The 18,981-nt window shown below is 35.8% G+C and overlaps 3 protein-coding genes across 3 annotated transcripts; 1 reads left to right on the forward strand and 2 right to left on the reverse strand.

The window, feature by feature from the left end:
• Window positions 1-1,021: 1,021 nt before the first annotated feature.
• Window positions 1,022-18,668, reverse strand: LOC134247639 (uncharacterized). The gene is made up of 3 exons (XM_062729978.1): window positions 17,513-18,668; window positions 5,582-5,692; window positions 1,022-1,516 (listed from the first exon to the last, which is right to left on the reverse strand). Exons 1-3 carry the CDS (start codon window positions 18,591-18,593, stop codon window positions 1,311-1,313), a joined length of 1,398 nt encoding a protein of 465 aa, XP_062585962.1. The 5' UTR covers window positions 18,594-18,668; the 3' UTR covers window positions 1,022-1,310.
• On the forward strand, window positions 5,937-14,251 carry LOC134247641 (uncharacterized). The gene is made up of 4 exons (XM_062729980.1): window positions 5,937-6,329; window positions 7,576-7,699; window positions 8,194-8,317; window positions 14,057-14,251. Exons 1-4 carry the CDS (start codon window positions 6,065-6,067, stop codon window positions 14,249-14,251), a joined length of 708 nt encoding a protein of 235 aa, XP_062585964.1. The 5' UTR covers window positions 5,937-6,064.
• On the reverse strand, window positions 14,416-15,498 carry LOC134247640 (putative nuclease HARBI1). Its single transcript, XM_062729979.1, has 2 exons — window positions 15,009-15,498; window positions 14,416-14,911 (listed from the first exon to the last, which is right to left on the reverse strand). Exons 1-2 carry the CDS (start codon window positions 15,331-15,333, stop codon window positions 14,433-14,435), a joined length of 804 nt encoding a protein of 267 aa, XP_062585963.1. The 5' UTR covers window positions 15,334-15,498; the 3' UTR covers window positions 14,416-14,432.
• Window positions 18,669-18,981: the final 313 nt, after the last annotated feature.

Raw genomic sequence — 18,981 nt, forward strand, 5'->3', positions numbered from 1 at the left:
ATCAGCAGTAATTAATTCTTAATAACATAGCGTTTTTACTGTTTTATAGTGATAAAAGTGTTTTATAGCGATAAATAAAAAGGTCTCTTTAATTTCATTATAAATAAAATTTGATAGTTATTGCTTGCAGGCTTTACAATTTGTTATTATTCTTTTCCCCTTTCTTGTTTGAAGAGTGAATGGGAATCAGCCGAGGTTTGCCGAAAGCTCTCGGCCAGTCAACGTTTACGGAGATGACCGAGCGACAACCGTGGTAGGGCTAATGCCCGTAAAAAGCTTATTTAGAAATACAAAGTCAAGAAATTCAAAAGAAGTATAGATCTGTTTACTATTTAAAATTGTTGCTAAAGACAGTAAGCTTTTTTGAAAAGCTCTACTTCTTTTTGAGTAGGCTTTACAGTTACCTAATTTCAGAGTCAATAGAGCATGAAAGACAATTAAATTTGCAACTTCAACATATTTTTTTTTGTTCTGAGCACATTTGGACGCCACCAATGGAGACAATTAGGAAGAAATTTTTGAAATTGAACTTCCTGTCTTTCAAACTGAAAATCTCAGGTTGATATTTTGAAACATACATTTGTGTCATCAGTCTGGGATGTTATTGGTTTTTCCATTTAGTTAAGTACTACAAAAGTCAGTGTGTCTGCTTCTTCGCTGATGACATCGGACAAAAATATGCATGCTTACTTTAATATCATCACTGAATGCATATTTTGTTAGTCTACACTGTACAGTCAAATTCCATGAAAGCATGCTAACCGCTTTTCAGTACTTTCAGTACTTTGATTGCTTCTTTCTCGGTTAACTTTGCATTAAAGATCAAAGGTAATGTGTTCAAGTAATTTTCTCATCTTTATCCGTTTTTTTTTAATTCTTACCGTTTACCTTGTTTTTTTTTTCATTACAATTTTTAGAAGAAAATATTTACTAAGCAACTAACTCTGTTCCTTACTTGTACGCAAAAATACAGAAAAGAAAGAATTTAACATAATCCTTACATTTTCTTTCTTAACTTTTTATTTTAAATTCAAACGTTTATAAACAAAAACATCGATTGAGTATTCTTTATCACCCGAGATAATAAAATGTAATTAAATACATGTACTTGATATAAAACGAACACCATGCAAAATAAATTTTGTGTCTGTGTCGCACAAGAACAACAATTAATTGTAACCCTGCATTACCCTGAAACAGAGAAATGTTCCTGCCAGCATATACGGACTCCTTGGTGATGGTAGAGAGATGATTACGTAGAAGCCGCGTCATTGTTTTGTTTAAATTTCTATGGACATCTGGTATTTCAGTCAGTTACATTCTGTGCAAGTCTTTCCCGATTTATTGCTGTGGCAGTGTGAATTGTTCCCTTTCTTGGTCAGTACATCGACATACATCTCATATATATCTGGTTTTACAGTAGGACTTATGGCCATTCCCAGTTGTGACAGTTTGGATAATGCCCAGGAGAGATCCTGATGATGGTGTACAGCAGCGGCTAAAACGGCGATATATCCTAAAACAAAGAAAGGGAAAATAGTCTCTAAATATATCCCAAACGTTATCTGTAACCCATTATTAAGGTAGAAAACATGCATACAGAGATGATCAACGAATAAGAAACTAGTGCTAATTGTAACGGGGACCGTTACAGATGTTCCCCAAACGCTCCCCAACTCCCTTTTGGTGCCATATTCCCTGTAAGCTTCATTAAATAAGACAAACTCGATGCATTTGAGACTTTAATAACGTTTACCCAGAAGTGTACAAAGTTCATTCAAATTTTGCGTGCGCATGTGAATGCATGTGCGTAATGACCATATCATATTGTCTACACAATCTATATATTTTTGTATACTAAATATTAAAGCATTTAATCCAAAAGTATTAAAAAAATACGCTCATTCAAGTGTTTTTTTTTATTTTGCTCATTTCACGTGCACGCACGTGCATACATGAGCATGGTGACCATATCGTCTTGTAGATGTCCGTTACATATATCTATGTTCTAAATCCCACCCCGTTTGGTTGAAAACCAAGGGAGTTATAGCTGTTTAAAGTTTCAACCAATCAGATTGCAGCGCACGTACATGCACGTATATGCATGTGCATGGTGACCATATTTTCTTGTAGTAGTCCAGTATATCTATCTATGTTCCAAATCCCATCCTGTTTGGTTGAAAATCAAGGGAGTTATAGCTATTTAAAGTTTAAGCCAATCAGATTGCAGCGCACGTGCATGCACGTGTTCTTATGATAATTGCTATATATCTTGTTGTAGGATATCCTAATGCATGGCTATTTTCAAAATTTCAAAGGAATTCGTCAAAAAATAAGAAAGATATTGAGACTTTAGTTTCAGCCAATCAGAGCAAAGCGCACGTGCATGCGCGTGAGATCTTGCTATTTTGACCATGTCATATTGTCTATGCTTCTAATATAGCCTTATATTATAAGTTTCAAAGCAATTCATCAAAAATTTATAAAGTTACGCCTATATCAATTAAATCGGTCATTTCACATGTTGCACGTGCACGCTCTTGCAAGCACGTGCGCGCAAAATAACCTTCGTTCCGCAAATCTACATAACATGTCTACTGACCCTAAAAACATTTCACCTTAGTCGGATGTATAGTTTACGAGATCATTCCCGGACAAAAAAGTACCCAGGAAGAAGAAGAAGAAAAATAATAATAATAATAATAATAATAATAAGAAACAGAGTAAAAACAATATGTTCCCCAACTTCGTTTGGGGAACATAATAAAGCATAAACGAAATGTTACAGTTCCAACCGAGAAGGCTTGTTACAATATTGTCTATACAGTGTATTTGCAAGGCTAATTATTTGAAGAACTTGGTTCTAATTTTACTCTGAAAATCCAACTTATATTTGCGATTTTCATTCTAAAGATGACATGCTTCAAAATCACATTTCAGTATTTTAAACATTGAACATTCCAGTCAACCAAGGTAAGTTCGATCTACCCTACCTTTATCGAATTCCTAGACTTCATAAAAAAAATCTTACAGAGGTTTATATCTCTCTCTTTATCCCTCTCTCTTTCCAAAAATTCGAATACGTGTTTAGCATAATTAAAACAATATTTAGTTTGCTTAATTCTGAAAACGGCAACAAAACACGCTCAAAGACAAGATTTAGATCGGAGTTAGATTGAAGAATACAATGTAATGTTTTCACGAGTACACTCACAGGTGGACATCACGTGACGAATTGTAATATTTCACAGGTCAATCGAAGACATTTCAATGGAAGCGAGAAGTTTGTTTTGAACACGTTTTTTGTTAAATTAAGTGTGAGCACACTTTTGTCGGCTCTTCTCCTTTTGACATAACATTATTTTGTTCAATATACAACTACAGTTTTCTTAAGAACAGCCGACAAACATGTGCTGACTATGTATTCAGTCGATGTAAAACGCCTGACCCTGATTATCTATTGATATTCAAGAAATCTTCAGGCACCATGCTTTCGATATTTATTTAGTTTACCTCGAAAAAAGTGTTTTAAATTCCCATCCGTACCATGAATACACAGTTAAGATATCGGGGGTTTATATGATGCAAAAAAATAAACATTTTATGAAACTTAAATTTACGGCATTTTTTCTGGCCAGTTAAGTCCACCCATTCTTTCTCTTTATTTGGTCTACATGTGAGAGAGTTTGAAATATATTTTAACCTAGCCTCTTTAATTTCTTTTTTGTGCATTCAAAAACATAATGGAATTCATCACCAATCTTATAAAGATCACATAAAGTACAAATCCTTTGTTCTCTTGGAAGACCATTCCATCTCCCAGTTTCAATAGGGAGTTTAAAGTTATTACATCTAAATTTACATAACAAAATTGAAAATTTTCTAGGTAGATTAACAAGATATCTTTCTGGTTCTAACATTTCTTAATAAATACGGTAATTTACACCCTTTGAAGAGTTAAAAACATTACTTTGCCAGTTTTGGATATTTTGGTCAACAAGCATTCTTTTTATTTCATTTTTCACCCATGCTACACTGTACATCTGTTGTGTTGTCCATAAATAAGATAATTCCACCGAAGAAAATAAAATAATGGTAATGTACTAGTGATTACTAAAGACAGTGAAGTGATGATAACGTAGTGATTACTAGAGAAAATAACATTTATTTTCAATCAAAGTGAGTATACAAATGCATTACAATGCTGTGTAATGCCATCGTTATTTTAAACAAAGAAAGGGAAAATATTCTCTAAATATGTCCCAAACATTATCTGTAACCAATCATTAAGGTAGAGAACATGCATACAGAGATGATCAACGAATAACAAATAAAGCATAAACGAAATTTTATGGTTCCAACCGAAAAGGCTTGTTACTGTGTATACAGTATATTTGCAAGGCTAATTATTTGAAGAACTTGGTTCTAATTTTACCTCTGGAAATCCAACTTATATTTGCGATTTTCATTCTAAAGATGACATGCTTCAAAATCACATTTCAGTATTTCAAACATCGAACATTCCAGTCAACCAAGGTAAGTTCGATCTACACTACCTTTATCGAATTCCTAGACTTCATAAAAAAAAATCTTACAGAGGTTTATAGCAGGGTTAAGCAAATGCTATACTAAGCCCCTATCCTTACAAAAAATATTGACTGCCGTTAAGAAGAAACTTTTAGACGTACTGTTCTACAGCATATTCTAGAAGGGATGTAAATCAGATGTGGAATTTCAAAAAATCCAAAGGACTTTTTAGATTTAAAGTCGTCAAACTCTTCAAAAGTCAGTTACTTCAAAACGTACGATTTTTCTACACTTTATACAACCATTCCTCGCGATAAATCAAAAACCAAGCTTTTTGATATTTTAGAAACAGGATAATTTTATAAAAATGGAAGTCAATTTTTTTTTCTATCTTGTGTTGGTCCTTTACAAAATCATACTGATTCTACACTCAAGTACTCTGATGTTGATATTAAAAGGATGCCAAAGTTTCTCACTGACATTTATGTAGATCTAGTTTTCCAACAAGCTGTTGGAATGTGGAAGTGTATTAATTGTGCTCTTTTACTAGCTGACCTGTTTTTGAATACCTATGAAGCAGAGTTTATTATAAAATGTTTACAAAAGAAGAATTAGAGCAATCGCTGTGGGTTTCAACTCGATATTTAGATATATCAACGATGTATAAATTAACAGCAGTTGCTTTCATAAATATGTCGATTCGATATATCCCAGTGACGTTGAAATTAAATACATAAAAGAGTCTGCAATATCTGATTTTATATTGAATATTATATTGACTATAGACGATAAAGACCAACTAACAATTCAATTGTGCGACAAACGAGATGATTTCATAAATTTTCAATCGTCAATTTTTTATGTAGTCACCTGCCTATAGTGTTTAAAGAATTATATGATTGTGGTCCACAGGGGATGCTTACTCCTCCATGGCATCTGATCCCACATCTGATGTTTTTAGAGGTCTGTGTTTGCCTTGTGTTTCGATAGTCTTTTGAGAATGAAAACTGTTCCATACTTATAATGTACTAGTTTCAGACACAGGAGGACTTACCGGCTCGTTTAGAACTTGCACAATGGATAAGAACTGGTCCTCTGTTCACAGAATCCATTAATTCGGGTTGATACAAGGAAAATAGTTCTGCAGAAAAGGGCTCGCTGTTCACTAAAATATATTTAAAAGATCAGGATTCGGTTGCACGAACGATAGTTAAATTAACTGTAAGTTAAGCCTTTAATTGTTAGTAAAAAATTTAACTGTCAGTTACGTAACTAGCCATTAAAAATGGGTTGCACGAAACGTAATTAAACGTTTATAGTTAACTATGACTTAACTCATCGACGTTAGTTAACAAGCAATTAAATACGTCTGCACGTGCGTTTTCCTTACAACTGTATGGAATATGGCTGCCAAACGAGAGCGATGTGCTAACTGAAGTATCGCAGAAATTACAGTTTTGACGGAGTTTGTTGAAAAAAATGAGGAAACTCTTAAAGCGAAACAATGTAACCAGATTACGAACTCAAAAAAAATGCTATGTGGGCAGAGGTTACAGCTATGATTAATGCCATCGGTGTGCAAAAACGCACCGTAGAGCAAGTTAAATTTAAGTGGGGTAATTTGCAACAAGGAGCAAAGAAAAGTTTTAGTGAAGCTAGAAAAAAAAGCAAATTGACCGGAGGAGGTCCTCCACCAAAGCCGCTTACTGCCACTGAAGAGAAGATCATCGAGATGATGAAAGATCGTCCCAATTTCAGTGGCATTGTAGGCGGCTTCGAGTCATCTGTGCCGGCATTTGCAGGTACGTATTCTTCGATTATCAAAGACAACAACAAAAAAATTAAAATCAAAATTACATTAAATCAAATTATACTTCAATCAAATGAAACCAGTCTACTTGTTATGTTTGTTTATAAATATCGTCTGACAAAATTGCTCAGGATGATGACGTCACCAACCATTCACACAACACGTGTAATATAAATGATGTATTGTCATAATAACACTATTCTGTTGTTTTGATTATATCTTAATTTTCTCCTTAAAATGTAAGACTTACTTGAAAACAGCTACTTTAAATAATCCAGCCTGTGATGCAACTAAGCCTCGATGCAATGACGAAGGCTACATCAGTAGGGGCCTACACATTTCTCGATCCTGTACATAGCCTAGTCTTTGAAAACTCTATGATCGTCTAAACAGAGAGTATAAAATCGACTTTTCACGTTAATAGAATTAACATCCCATTCAAAACTTTTAAAAAATCCACGTCATCACACAAGAATGTTCAAGTCCGATGTAAACTCAGCACTCAATCTAGGCCTATCACATTCTCATTTATAAAGTGACGTCATTAGTGGGGCACCGTATGGGTTGTCATCTCCATTACATGGGCTTCTGAACCGGGGGTGGGGGGGGGGGGTTAGCCCCTCCCCACTTTTTTGCAAATATACCTAATTTGGACATAATATAGGCAATATGCTGAAAGTGGACGTAGGTTTAGATCCCCTCCCCTACTTTCAACACCCCATCTTCCTCCGCACGATTTTAGTTTCGTGATGATGCTTTCCTTAATATTCCCTGGTATTATTTTCAAAAGGTTTTATGACTTTCTTTTCTCTTCATTACCTGACCCATTTTCCATTTCCATCTTGGAAAAAAATGCCACGCTCAGATCTTGGTTCAGTTATGTAAAACACCGACTTTCAATAGATCCTTTTCAAAAATCTCTCGATCCACCTATAAATGATTTTAAATAATTCAGGTATATCACAGTGTAAATCCTTGTTCCTGATTGATTGTAGAACGGCAGGTAGTGGGCCTGTATGCTTTTTTTAAATTCTATTGTTATAAGATCAATGAACATTTGGAAAATGGAACATGGAAGGCTTGTTCATTCCTCTCGTCCCCCCCCCCCCCCTTTCCCCATTTTGAAATTGCTTGTTTAATATAGGCCAAATATTTTCCAGCAGTGCGTATAGACATAATTGTTACTATACTATAGTATTTAGTATCAATCATATTCTGTTGTTATTTTTACTTTAAAGTGGTGTCAAAAGAAACTGAGCCAGAGGCAACATCTACCTCCACCCATGGTACCAATGAAGAAGGAACGGAAGCAGATGCAAACGAGGTCCGAAGTTCTGAGTGTACTTATCCTGATTGTGAAAGGTTGGTTTGATAATCTTAAGTTAAATGAAAGCAATTGTGAGGGCTAAAAATAATTCTTTTTCAGTTTGTCAAGAAAAAAAATTCTTTCGTGTTAATGCTGTAAACGTACTTTTTACGAGGCCAATCACATACAGGTCTATTTGGGGAAAAAAATTAATTTTGCGAATTTTTTGTGTGTCACTGACTAGGAAGTTTATATTTCCTTTCAATAATTGCATTTCCTTTTAAATTTTACCATCACACTAGTTATATACGTACTAACTATATGGCCGTCCGAAAAAAACCCAGTAAAATTAATAAAGAAATAAATTTATCATTTATGATCGTATGCATGATACTGTAATTAACGTGTATATGCAATTTCTACTTTTCAAAACATTATTGGTTTATTCTCAACTGTCGGTAAGTCTTATCAATTCTGCTTTTTTTTATCATAATTTTACTCCATAGCTTTCTCGTATTAAGTTAATCCAGTTTAATTGTTTACTACCTAGGGCGGATATGGAAAAGGAAACAGAGATGGAAAGTTGCAGTGAACGTGATCAGTCACCATCGGTTCCCAAACATAAGAAAAGGAAGAAGATTACATTAGTTGATTTGCAGACAATGCAGTATGAGGTAGCAAATGTTTATTACAGTCCTCTTACCACTAATTTATGACGTCTGGTGACTTTTCACACAGGTGTTCGTGAACCCCCCTTTTTGTCTCCGTGTTCTCTGATAATTTGAGTATGTATTTTGTAAAAGGCTACTTTAAGGTGATATTTAGGACTTTCAGTCGTAATATCTTGTGATTGTGTCATATAAATATAAAAATATTTTATTTTTTAAAAAAAGTCAAGGAATCATTGCGGTACGGAATACGGGGGAAGGGGGGATGCTATTGTATCACTAATGTAAAAATAAAAGGTAAACTGCGATTGCATGGATAATGAAAGGTCGCATCAAAGGTTATTTGCGACTATGCTTCCTTTACTCGCATTGGTCGATATTTAAATATAAACTATAAGTAAATACAATGTTCTTGTCATTCAGCCATACCGAGTAAGGGTCGTGCATTTGGTGGAATGTCCGAATTACAAACTATCGTATGCCACAACAGCTAGGGTGTTCATATAGTCTTTAAAACATGCCTTTATTATTATACCCGCACTTTCGAAAGAAAGTTCGGGTATATTGTTGTTACTCATGTCCGTCCGTCCGTCCGTCCGTCCGTCCGTCCGTCCGTCTGTCACACTTTTCTTCCCTGAACTCCTCCTACATTTTTTACACTAGCTTAATCATCCTTTGGGAGATGGTTGGGGGTGTCATGTAGATGTGCAGTAAGGTTTCGGAATTTTGATTTTGCCCCGGGGGATCAAATGGGGGTCGAAAAATGACGTTTTTTATACAAAAAGCCCCTTCTTCCCTGAACTCCTCCTACATTTTTCACAGTAGCTTAATCATCCTTTGGGAGATGGTTGGGGGTGTCATGTAGATGTGCAGTAAGGTTTCGGAATTTTTATTTTGCCCCGGGGGATCAAATGGGGGTCGAAAAATGACGTTTTTTATACAAAAAGCCCCTTCTTCCCTGAACTCCTCCTACATTTTTCACAGTAGCTTAATCATCCTTTGGGAGATGGTTTGGGGTGTCATGTAGATGTGCAGTAAGGTTTCGGAATTTCGATTTTGCCCCGGGGGATCAAATGGGGGTCGAAAAATGACGTTTTTTATACAAAAAGCCCCTTCTTCCCTGAACTCCTCCTACATTTTTCACAGTAGCTTAATCATCCTTTGGGAGATGGTTGGGGGTGTCATGTAGATGTGCAGTAAGGTTTCGGAATTTTGATTTTGCCCCGGGGATCAAATGGGGGTCGAAAAATGACGTTTTTTATACAAAAAGCCCCTTCTTCCTTGAACTCCTTCTACAATTTACTCAGCAGCCTAATCATCTTTTGAGAGATGGCTGGTGGTGTCATGTAGATGTGCAGTAAGGTTTCAGAATTTCGATTTTGCCCCGGGGGTTCAAATGGGGGTCGAAAAATGACGTTTTTTATATAAAAAGCCCCTTCTTCCCTGAACTCCTCCTACATTTTTCACAGTAGCTTAATCATCCTTTGGGAGATGGTTTGGGGTGTCATGTAGATGTGCAGTAAGGTTTCGGAATTTTGATTTTGCCCAGGGGGGTCAAATGGGGGTCGAAAAATGACGTTTTTCATACAAAGAGCCCTGTTTTCCCTGAACTCCTCTTACATTTTACTCAGCAGCTTAATCATCTTTTGGGAGATGGTTGGTGGTGTCAGGTAGATGTGCAGTAAGGTTTCGGAATTTTGATGTTGCCCCGGGGGGTCAAATGGGGGTTGAAAAATAATGTTTTTCAAACAAAGAGCCCTGTTTTCCCTGAACTCCTCTTACATTTTACTCAGCAGCTTAATCATCTTTTGGGAGATGGTTGGTGGGGTCATGTAGATATGCAGTAAGGTTTTGGAATTTAGATTTTGCCCCGGGGGGTCAAATGTGGGTCGGAAAATGATGCTTTTTGTGCAAAAAGCCCTGTCTTACTTGAAGTCTTCCTTAATGTTACTCAGAAGCCTAATAATCTTTTAGGAGGGTTAAATATTTTGAAAATTATGTAAAACATCAACGTCAAGGGGTAACAAGATGTGTTTGTGAAATACTATGCGCCCGGCATCAACAAAGTACAAAAAGCTATATTTTTTGCATATAGGTCACAGTCAAGGTCATTGACCTTGGTGTTGTTTGTAAGAACTTAATTAGTGGGGTATGCATACTAAATATGAAGTTGTAATCTCCTATGGTTCAAAAGTTATGGCAAAAAGTAGAAAAAGCTATTTTTAGCATATAGGTCACCGTTAAGGTCACAAGGTCATTGACCTTCATGTCATTTGAAGGAACTTTATCAGTGCAGTATTCGAACCAAATATGAAGTCTCTATCTCCTATGGTTCAAAGGTTATGGCAAAAAGTGGAAAAAGCTATTTTTAGTATAAAGGTCACAGTCAAGGTCACATGATCATTGACCTTGGTGTTGTTTGAAAGAACCTATTTAGTGAAGTATGCATACCAAATATGAATTCCCTATCTCCTATGGTTCAAAAGTTATGACCAACACTTGAAAAACCTATTTTTAGCATATAAGTCGCAGTCAAGGTCACAAGGTCATTGACCTTGATGTCATTTGAAAGAACTTTGTTAGAGGAGTATGCATACCAAATATGAAGTCTCTATCTCTTACGGTTCAAAAGTATTGGCCAAGGTTAAACTTGACAACAGACAAACAGACAAACAGATAAACAGACAAACAGACAGGACAAAAACAATATGCGCCCCTAAAAAATTGGGGCGCATAAAAAAAACATTGCATGCTGGGAAACACCTTGAATTCTTATGAGTAATTTATGTACATGTCAAATGTGAGAGTCATATCTCATCTCAATCAAAAGTTATAAGCAAATGCAACATTTTTGAAAAGTAGGTTAGGCTTGATTGCTTCAAGGTCAAGGTCACAGTGTAAAAATATTTGGAAAGGTCTTTATCACAGGTAATAATAAACATGCATTATGATATGAATGCCCTAACTTTTCTCTTTCAAAATGATGAATTTATAACAACTTAATTTTTTTGCAAGTTGGTCAAACTTCTAGGTCACATGTAAAAAAAAAACATGCCATTCTCACAGGTAAATATACTAATAATAATTTTAATATGAATGTCTCTTCTCATTCTGTAGATATGACCGTGATAACCAAGATTAAATTTTTTGAGACAGATGGACTGAGTCTGACATACAAATGTACATATTTCTATATGAATTGGGTAAAATTCGCCCAGTGGTTCTAGAGAAGTTAAAAATGTAAAAAGTTTTCAGACAAACAGATGGACAACACGTCACGACAGACATTATATGCTAAGGAAACAAAAAAAGCTCAAATGAGTGTTTTGAAAGGGTTACAATATGGTTGGAGTATTTGAAAAGCTGTTTTTTTTCCTGCAGAGATATGCATGACCAACATATTTATGTTTTATATTTTCTTTAGTAATTTGTTTGTTTGTTGTGAATACATCTTCCCTCATATGGAGACACCACCAAATAATAATGTAGATAAGATGTGTTTGTGAAACACTGATGTCCCAGTATGGAAGCCTATGGCGAAGGTTGAAGTTTCTCAAATATATGTCAAACTCAAAGGTCAAGGGTTCAAATTGTTAGTGTCAGAAGAAAGTCTATGTTAAATAAAGAAATCTCTAGTAATTCCTTTTCAAAAGTTAATTGCCAAGGTTAATTTTTTTTTAAGTGGTTCAAACTCTAGGGTCAAGGTCAAACATATTTCCTGTTGACAGTTCAAAATGAATACAATATGTCATGATAAGTATGAAAGCCCTAGCACCTACTGATCAAAAATTAGGCAGAGTTTAAAGTTTGGTATTTTTCTTGTAAAAATGTGTATCCCATGTCAAGCGATCAGAGGTAAAAATTAATGGTACCCAAATAAAAGGTCTTATTAAATTGTCACAAGAAATAAACCTATAAAATGTGGAAGCTATATGTATAGCCCATCCCACTTAAAACTTATGGGCAAGCTAGCTAGGATTTAATTTTTGCAGACTTATAGACAGACATACTATAAACACAAGAAACAAAATATGTACATGTATAATAATTAGTCAAATGGAAAAAAAATATACTATTAAACTGGAATCACAAAATAGATTGTTATTTCAGGGACAGGAAGTGGGTAGGAAGATTGGAATCCCCCCCCCCCTCCCCCCCCCCCCCCCCCCCCCATCTTGCATTTGCTTTGTTATTTAAACAAGACTATATACTGTAGCAAGTAAAAAATGACTCTTGACATCCTCTCCCTATAAACTTAGAAAACATTGACCTCCCTATCATTGTTTTTTTATTTGTTTATTTGTTTTCATTTTTTTTCTCCTGCTTGTCACGAAATTCTGGGCTGGAATTTTTTGACTTAGATGTGAACCCCCCTCCCTACTCCCTAAAAAAATTCTGGATCCGCACCAGTATTGGCAGTAACTGAATGTCACATCGACAATGGGAGATAACTTCACAATATGAAATTCGTCTAGTGTGGCATGGGATGATCTTTGACCCTTTTTAAACTTTAACCTAATCATTGACTTCTACTTACCGACTCCCTGTGTCTCGTAAACTTCATGAAATATAAATCCAATTATAACACAAAATGAATTAATCCAATGCACACCAGACTGCAACCATGTGCCATTTTGGCGAACTTTCGTCGATTCCGTCACCTTATCAGATGAAGTGGGAATCGGCCGAGGTGTGCCAAATGGTGTTTAATCTATAAATATCATAATGGGTGACGCAACGTGATGTAATGTAGAAATTTACATGTTCACATGTATAGTACAAGAACAAATTTTAAATTAATTCATTACAAACGATATTAAATTTTAACAAACCTTTTCCATCTAGCCTATTCCAAAAAGTATGTGCTGTGTGATTGTGGCGTCGAGGGGGGGGGGGGGTAGTAAATTTAAAAAGGTCCTATTATGAGCAAAACATATATAATTTCAGACGCGGATCCAGAATTTTTTTCCGGTGGGGGGGGGGGGGGGGGGGGGGAGGTCCACCTCAGTCAAAAAAAATCCTATCCCAGAAATTGACAATCAAAAAAAAACCTAAAGTAAATCTCACCCAAACGTCAAAAACCTATATCGTGGAGGTGGGTAAGGGGTAGTGGTGACTTCTATTGCCGCAAATGTTTAACTTTTCATACCTATTTTACACATATTCGTGTTTACCAGGGGGGGAGGGGATCTGCATTTTCAAAGGGGGGTCCATTGTAACTTTTTCCTTGTTTTAGTGTATACATTTTTTAACCTTGTAAATTCCAAGGGGGGGGGGCTGACCCCCCCCCCCCCCCTGACAGATCCGTGCATGAATTTACATCATTAATAAAATTCAGACTTGTATATAATGAATTAAGCATGTATAAAATAAATATAAGAGGTTCTGAGTTATAGGTCACAGGGTCTGAGAATTTCATAATCAATTTGATTAATACATGTAAATTATAGAATTATTTTGACTATTTCCTTTGAAAGCCGCCCAATATGTAGGAGCGTGTATTTAGAGGCAAACACCTTAGTGCGGGTATTACTGTCTCATGACAGCATCTAGTTGTCTCTTTGTGCAAGTTTTATTTCGCCAGAAAAGAACACATCAAATTGGACTAAAATTCGATAAATAGTTCAATATGCCCCCTCCTTTTATCGTTTCCCCCCTTCGCCTACATATTTAATGGAGACTGTTGTGCTATGCAAAGTGATGTTCTTCCACAATGTATTTTGAGATAAAGTCTTTTGATTGCAGGTGCTACGCACGCAGAAGAAACAACTGGAATTGAAGAGTATGAAGCTGGAGAAAGAGATAGAACGGGCGGATTTACAGAAAGAAAACATGAAACTGCGAAATGAAAAATTATTATTAGAAATTCAAATCCTGAAGCAGAATGTATCTCAAAATGAAAGTGCCCTTCTTGCATTACAGGTCATCTCTGATGAATAGTTGTAATTTCTAAAGAAAGTTTGAAATAATGAAATATTAAATATGTTTTAAATGAAATTCACAGTTTTATTTTTCACTGCACATGCCAGTGTATATACTTATGAGGAACAATTATATACATTAAAGCAGTCCACGAACAAGTGTAATTACAGAATCAAAGTTACGTTGCCCTTAATCTGGTCTAAAAATACGTTGTCGTAATGTAGTTCCGAATGGCTCGTCCATCCTCTGGGCCTTGGTAGTCCAATTGACCAACGTTATTGTCATCATGATCATCATCATCTTCCATTTCCTCCTTAAGAATCAACGCTATATTATGAAGAATTGCACAGGCTCCAACAACTCGGCACACTTTAGCTGGTTTCATACGGATTTCTCCATGCAGAACATGAAATCTACGTTTCAACCATCCAAACGCTCGTTCTACAGTGGTTCGTGTCTGACTGTGGGCAGAGTTATAAGCCTCTTGCGCAGGCGTTGATGGGTGCAAGTAAGGTGTAAGCAGGAACTTTGAACATGCGTATCCACTGTCACCGAGAAGAAATCCATCTTCGATTCCACGGTGGGTATTCTCTAAAAATGTGCATACCTCTGATGCCCGGAAGATATGGCTGTCGTGGCTGCTTCCAGGCAACTGGGCATCAATATTGATGAACTTTCCTGTAAAAAAAAAAAGCTTATTTCATAAATTTTATTCAAAAACTAGCTGGCACAAACAATTTAAGATTTAAAAAAATGCTGCTTTGAGTGAACATACCCTCATGATCGCAGATGGCTTGCACATTAATGGAGTGCCATCCCTTTCTATTCACGTATGTTGGCTCATCCTCCGAGGGAGCCTGTATCCTGACATGGGTGCCATCAATACAACCAATTACCCCTGGGAACCCACCACGCGTAAAAAACATTCTTTTTGCTTTTAACATATCTTCCTGTTTAGGCCACTTCAGGAATTGGTCCTTCTTTGCTAGGAGTGCATTTGTCACGTTGACGGCTCTACTGACTGTCCCCTTATCTACACCCATGGTGTCTCCAATGACTTCTAAAAAACTCCCGGAGGCGTAAAACCGAAGGGCAAGCATGACCTATATTAAAATTTCATGACGTATTTAATTTTTTAGGAATCAAAATTAAAAAAAATACAACTATTGATGTGTTTTAAGCATTATTACTAAGATGTAGACAATGATTTAATATCAATATTTTTATTCCCCGAACGATGTGTCTATTGCCAGAATCCAAAGACTTGTGTTTATAACTGAAGCATCCCAATATTTGTGCAACATATGCATATACCTCGTTGGAGGGGGGGGGGGGGGTTCGAGACAGATTATTCATTTTCATGTAAGTCAAAGACAGATTATTTATTGTCACGTCACTCAAGGACAAAATTATTTTTCTTTTTCTGTCAAGCCTTGAGGCCCCAGTGTGTCCAGGGCGAAGCCCTGATGGGGGCCCATGGGGCGAAGCCCCCGGAAGCTCCTGGATTGTTGAGATTCTGTAGGGTAAAAATGAGGTCTACCGAGTAGACATTTTTACATTTTCTCGACGAAACTAGGATTTACGCTAGCTTTGTCAATTTTAGGGGGGGGGGGGGCGCCGGGTGCACCCCCCTTAAATCCGCCACTGCAGTCGTTTTACCGGTAACGAATATTTGCTAGTATTGAATATTTTTTTGACTTGAATATTTTTGAAAAGCATGGAGACGGGTTTAAAAAATCTTACTGGGTAAATAGAATAAAAGGATGCATATTCTATACCTGTGTTGTGTTTTTGTGATATCTGCATGATTATTTTCCACAGTATTTGCAGTTTGAAACAATGACCTAGATTTTTAGCACGCGGAAGTGAGATGAGAAAAGTGAAAATATTTTTAAAAAATTCCATGAAAATTATGTCTCAGAGATAGTTGATTAAATTTCAATAACGCATGTCACTATTAATTAAAAGTTTCTCATAAAATGCTACTGTAAAAAACTCCTTAATTATAACCCTAAGGCAATAACAGGGTAGCACTGTAAGTTACACCGGAATGACCATACACTTATCTAATAAGCTGAAATAAAAATATATATACAAAAAAAAAATACAAAATAATTTGATATTTATTAATTAATTAGAAATTAATTAATAAATCATCACTCTTACACTACATTTTTCATATTGTTTAGTTTTAGAAAAATTATCATTTAATTCAACAAGCAATGCTTATGAACTTTAGGTAGAATCTTTTTTAATGTATATCTCCAACAATTTCGACCAACCGATTTTATCCATTAAGTCAGGAACAATAGCATGAATAGAGGGCACTTGATTCGATACTGAAAAATTGATTCTAAACTAGGAAAATAAGGGGAGGGGTATCATTTTTGACAGCTCTGTACCTGTACCATTCATATTTCGTAAATTTTGGTACCACCTTTTTGAAGAGCTTAAAAATACAAATTAAACTTGACAATAACAAAGAAAATTTGGAAATTCAAAGATGTGAGTTGTGTGCAAGACGTAACTAGAAACTTATTCGTTACTGGTAAAATGTACATGTATATTTTATTTGATATTTAGTCTTTATAATATAAAAAATAATTAATATCACTGTTTATAACATGTATGTACATATTTAATGATCGGGGTGTCGAATGACGTCATATTCATAGCTGTGTGACGTATATCATGCATAGGTCTATTGTATAATGTAATAGAGAGAGAGAAAGAGAGAGAGAGAGAGAAAAAAAGTGTATGTGTGTGTGTTTTATCACCTGCATTTCAACTGAAATGGACTGGCTACGTCGAGTGGTTCTCTCCATCTCTCAGTAAATCAGCAATAAAATTGAGTGATTCTCGCTTGAAACGGAACCTGGACCGAATTTGTTTATCAGAGAGATCGGTCATATCTACTCTTTTTCGGTAATTTCGCTTTTTCTGTTCCTCATACAAATTTCCAAACAAAAGTAAATCCGCCATTTTTGTTTTTAATGATTAGTTAAGTATTTAATGTACCTTGTATACCTCAATTAAATCTGTCAGTTAAAAGAGAAGTTTAACTAACGTTTAACTGTGAGTTAACTTTCGAGCAACGCATTTAACTCGCCGTTAAATTTAACTAGCCGTTAACGTAAAGTTAACAGTTAGTTAAATTTAACTAACGTTCGTGCAACCGAATCCAGGTAGTAAGATATGTGAGTTATAATGCTATTTAAAATTTCAAAGCAACACAGTTCACTTAAAAGATATTTGACATTAATGTAGTTAAGTACTGACCTACTGGTAAATGGTAATATGGAAGTCCTGCTTTGCGAAACGACAGCTTCTCAATTTCTTCGTTGTAGCCAATAAGGTCACCAAACTCTGCAGGGTTTGTTGCGGCGAAATTTTGAGAAGAATTAGGGGACACATAAGAATTATTTTTGTTGGGGTCTATAATCTGCTGTTTCAATGATTCCAAACTTTGTCTCGGGCCCAGAGTATCGTCTCCGTATGTCCTTGACCCGTCCTTTATGTTTAGCAGTGTGACAGTTTCCTGTGAAGGTTTTCCCTTATGAGTTGTTCCAGCACGTAAATTTACTACTGATTTAAATCCTGCCTGTTTTATTAGAGGGATGTGAGAGTCTAAGATTTGCCCTGCTATGAACCAGTTTTTGTAAACGGGAGTAGCTGGCCAATAGTTAAGCCACTGTTTTGGTAAATTTTCCCTTTTAGGAAAGTCAACGTTTTCTCCTGTAACATTGCAGAGTGTTCTGTTGGTACATTTCAAACTAAAATCCATGCCTAGTAGTTCACTCATCGTGACAGCGTTTTCTACAGTGAAGTCGGATTTAGTCTGCGTCTTCAGTAAATACATCAACAACGTGAAACTCATGCTATACCCTTGATCCGAGAAAAGAAGTGCAGGTTTCGGGATATTCTTCAAAGAGCGCTCTAGATCTGATACAGACTCAACCGCTGAAGAAATTTTCGAAGAGTTTAATACTGTTCTGAAATGGAGCCCAGCTTCTTTTGCATAGGAAGCCATCTCGGTTGTTGGGGGTAAATGGTCCACCCCCAAACAACAGTTTTTCTTGTCTTTGTACATAAACAGAGAAACAACACTTTTAAATCCTCCCTCTGACGCATACTGTATCTGTCGTCTGCTGAGCCTTCCCGCCACGTAGTAATCTGGAGTTACTTGTTTTGCCCACCATAGTTTTTTGGGTGAATTCAGTCCGATAGAGTTCCGAGCTATAATTGATGTTTTTTCAGTGCCTATTTTGGCATGTACTGCTCCTACTGACATGAAACGAATCTCATTTTGTAAAAACACTGCAGAAAACACACTTGTAAGAAGAGCCCGATTCGATATCATGTTTTAATTAAATATCTCAGTGTATACAAATATTCAGTATTTTTTTCAAACTAGCAGTAAAGTGATCAATATCCAACATTTGAACAGATGTTCACAATAAGAGTTTCAATTCAAAAAATATACTCCTTCACAAAGTAAAATAAAAGTATACAGAAACAAAGTGTGTTTATTATACATGCTTAATGAGTTTGGTATTGGGTATTTATATGAAAGATTAAAGCACAAACGTGACTCAAGTAATGCTGCCATGTCTTACGGTAAGCCGTTCACTGCATCTCTGATTTTCAACTTTGAATGATCACAAGAATAACTCAGAAGATTAATGCTCGAATAAGGCTTTCTACACCCAATATTATTAATCATGTTCATTTATATTAATTGTAAATAG

Source organism: Saccostrea cucullata, unplaced genomic scaffold (genome assembly GCF_032062105.1).
Source record: "Saccostrea cucullata isolate Sc308-1 unplaced genomic scaffold, CSIRO_AGI_Scuc_v1 ctg143, whole genome shotgun sequence".
NCBI classification, from domain to species: domain Eukaryota; kingdom Metazoa; phylum Mollusca; class Bivalvia; order Ostreida; family Ostreidae; genus Saccostrea; species Saccostrea cuccullata.

Coding starts and splice junctions, on each gene's coding strand:
- LOC134247641 (XM_062729980.1), top strand. CDS start 6,065: ATGTGGGCAGAGGTTACAGCTATGATTAATGCCATCGGTGTGCAAAAA. Junction 7,700..8,193: donor ACTTATCCTGATTGTGAAAG/GTTGGTTTGATA, acceptor TTTACTACCTAG/GGCGGATATGGAAAAGGAAA. Junction 8,318..14,056: donor TGCAGACAATGCAGTATGAG/GTAGCAAATGTT, acceptor TTTTGATTGCAG/GTGCTACGCACGCAGAAGAA.
- LOC134247640 (XM_062729979.1), bottom strand. CDS start 15,333: ATGCTTGCCCTTCGGTTTTACGCCTCCGGGAGTTTTTTAGAAGTCATT. Junction 14,912..15,008: donor AGCCATCTGCGATCATGAGG/GTATGTTCACTC, acceptor TTTTTTTTACAG/GAAAGTTCATCAATATTGAT.
- LOC134247639 (XM_062729978.1), bottom strand. CDS start 18,593: ATGATATCGAATCGGGCTCTTCTTACAAGTGTGTTTTCTGCAGTGTTT. Junction 5,693..17,512: donor ATATTACCATTTACCAGTAG/GTCAGTACTTAA, acceptor AATATATTTTAG/TGAACAGCGAGCCCTTTTCT. Junction 1,517..5,581: donor TGCAAGTTCTAAACGAGCCG/GTAAGTCCTCCT, acceptor TCTTTGTTTTAG/GATATATCGCCGTTTTAGCC.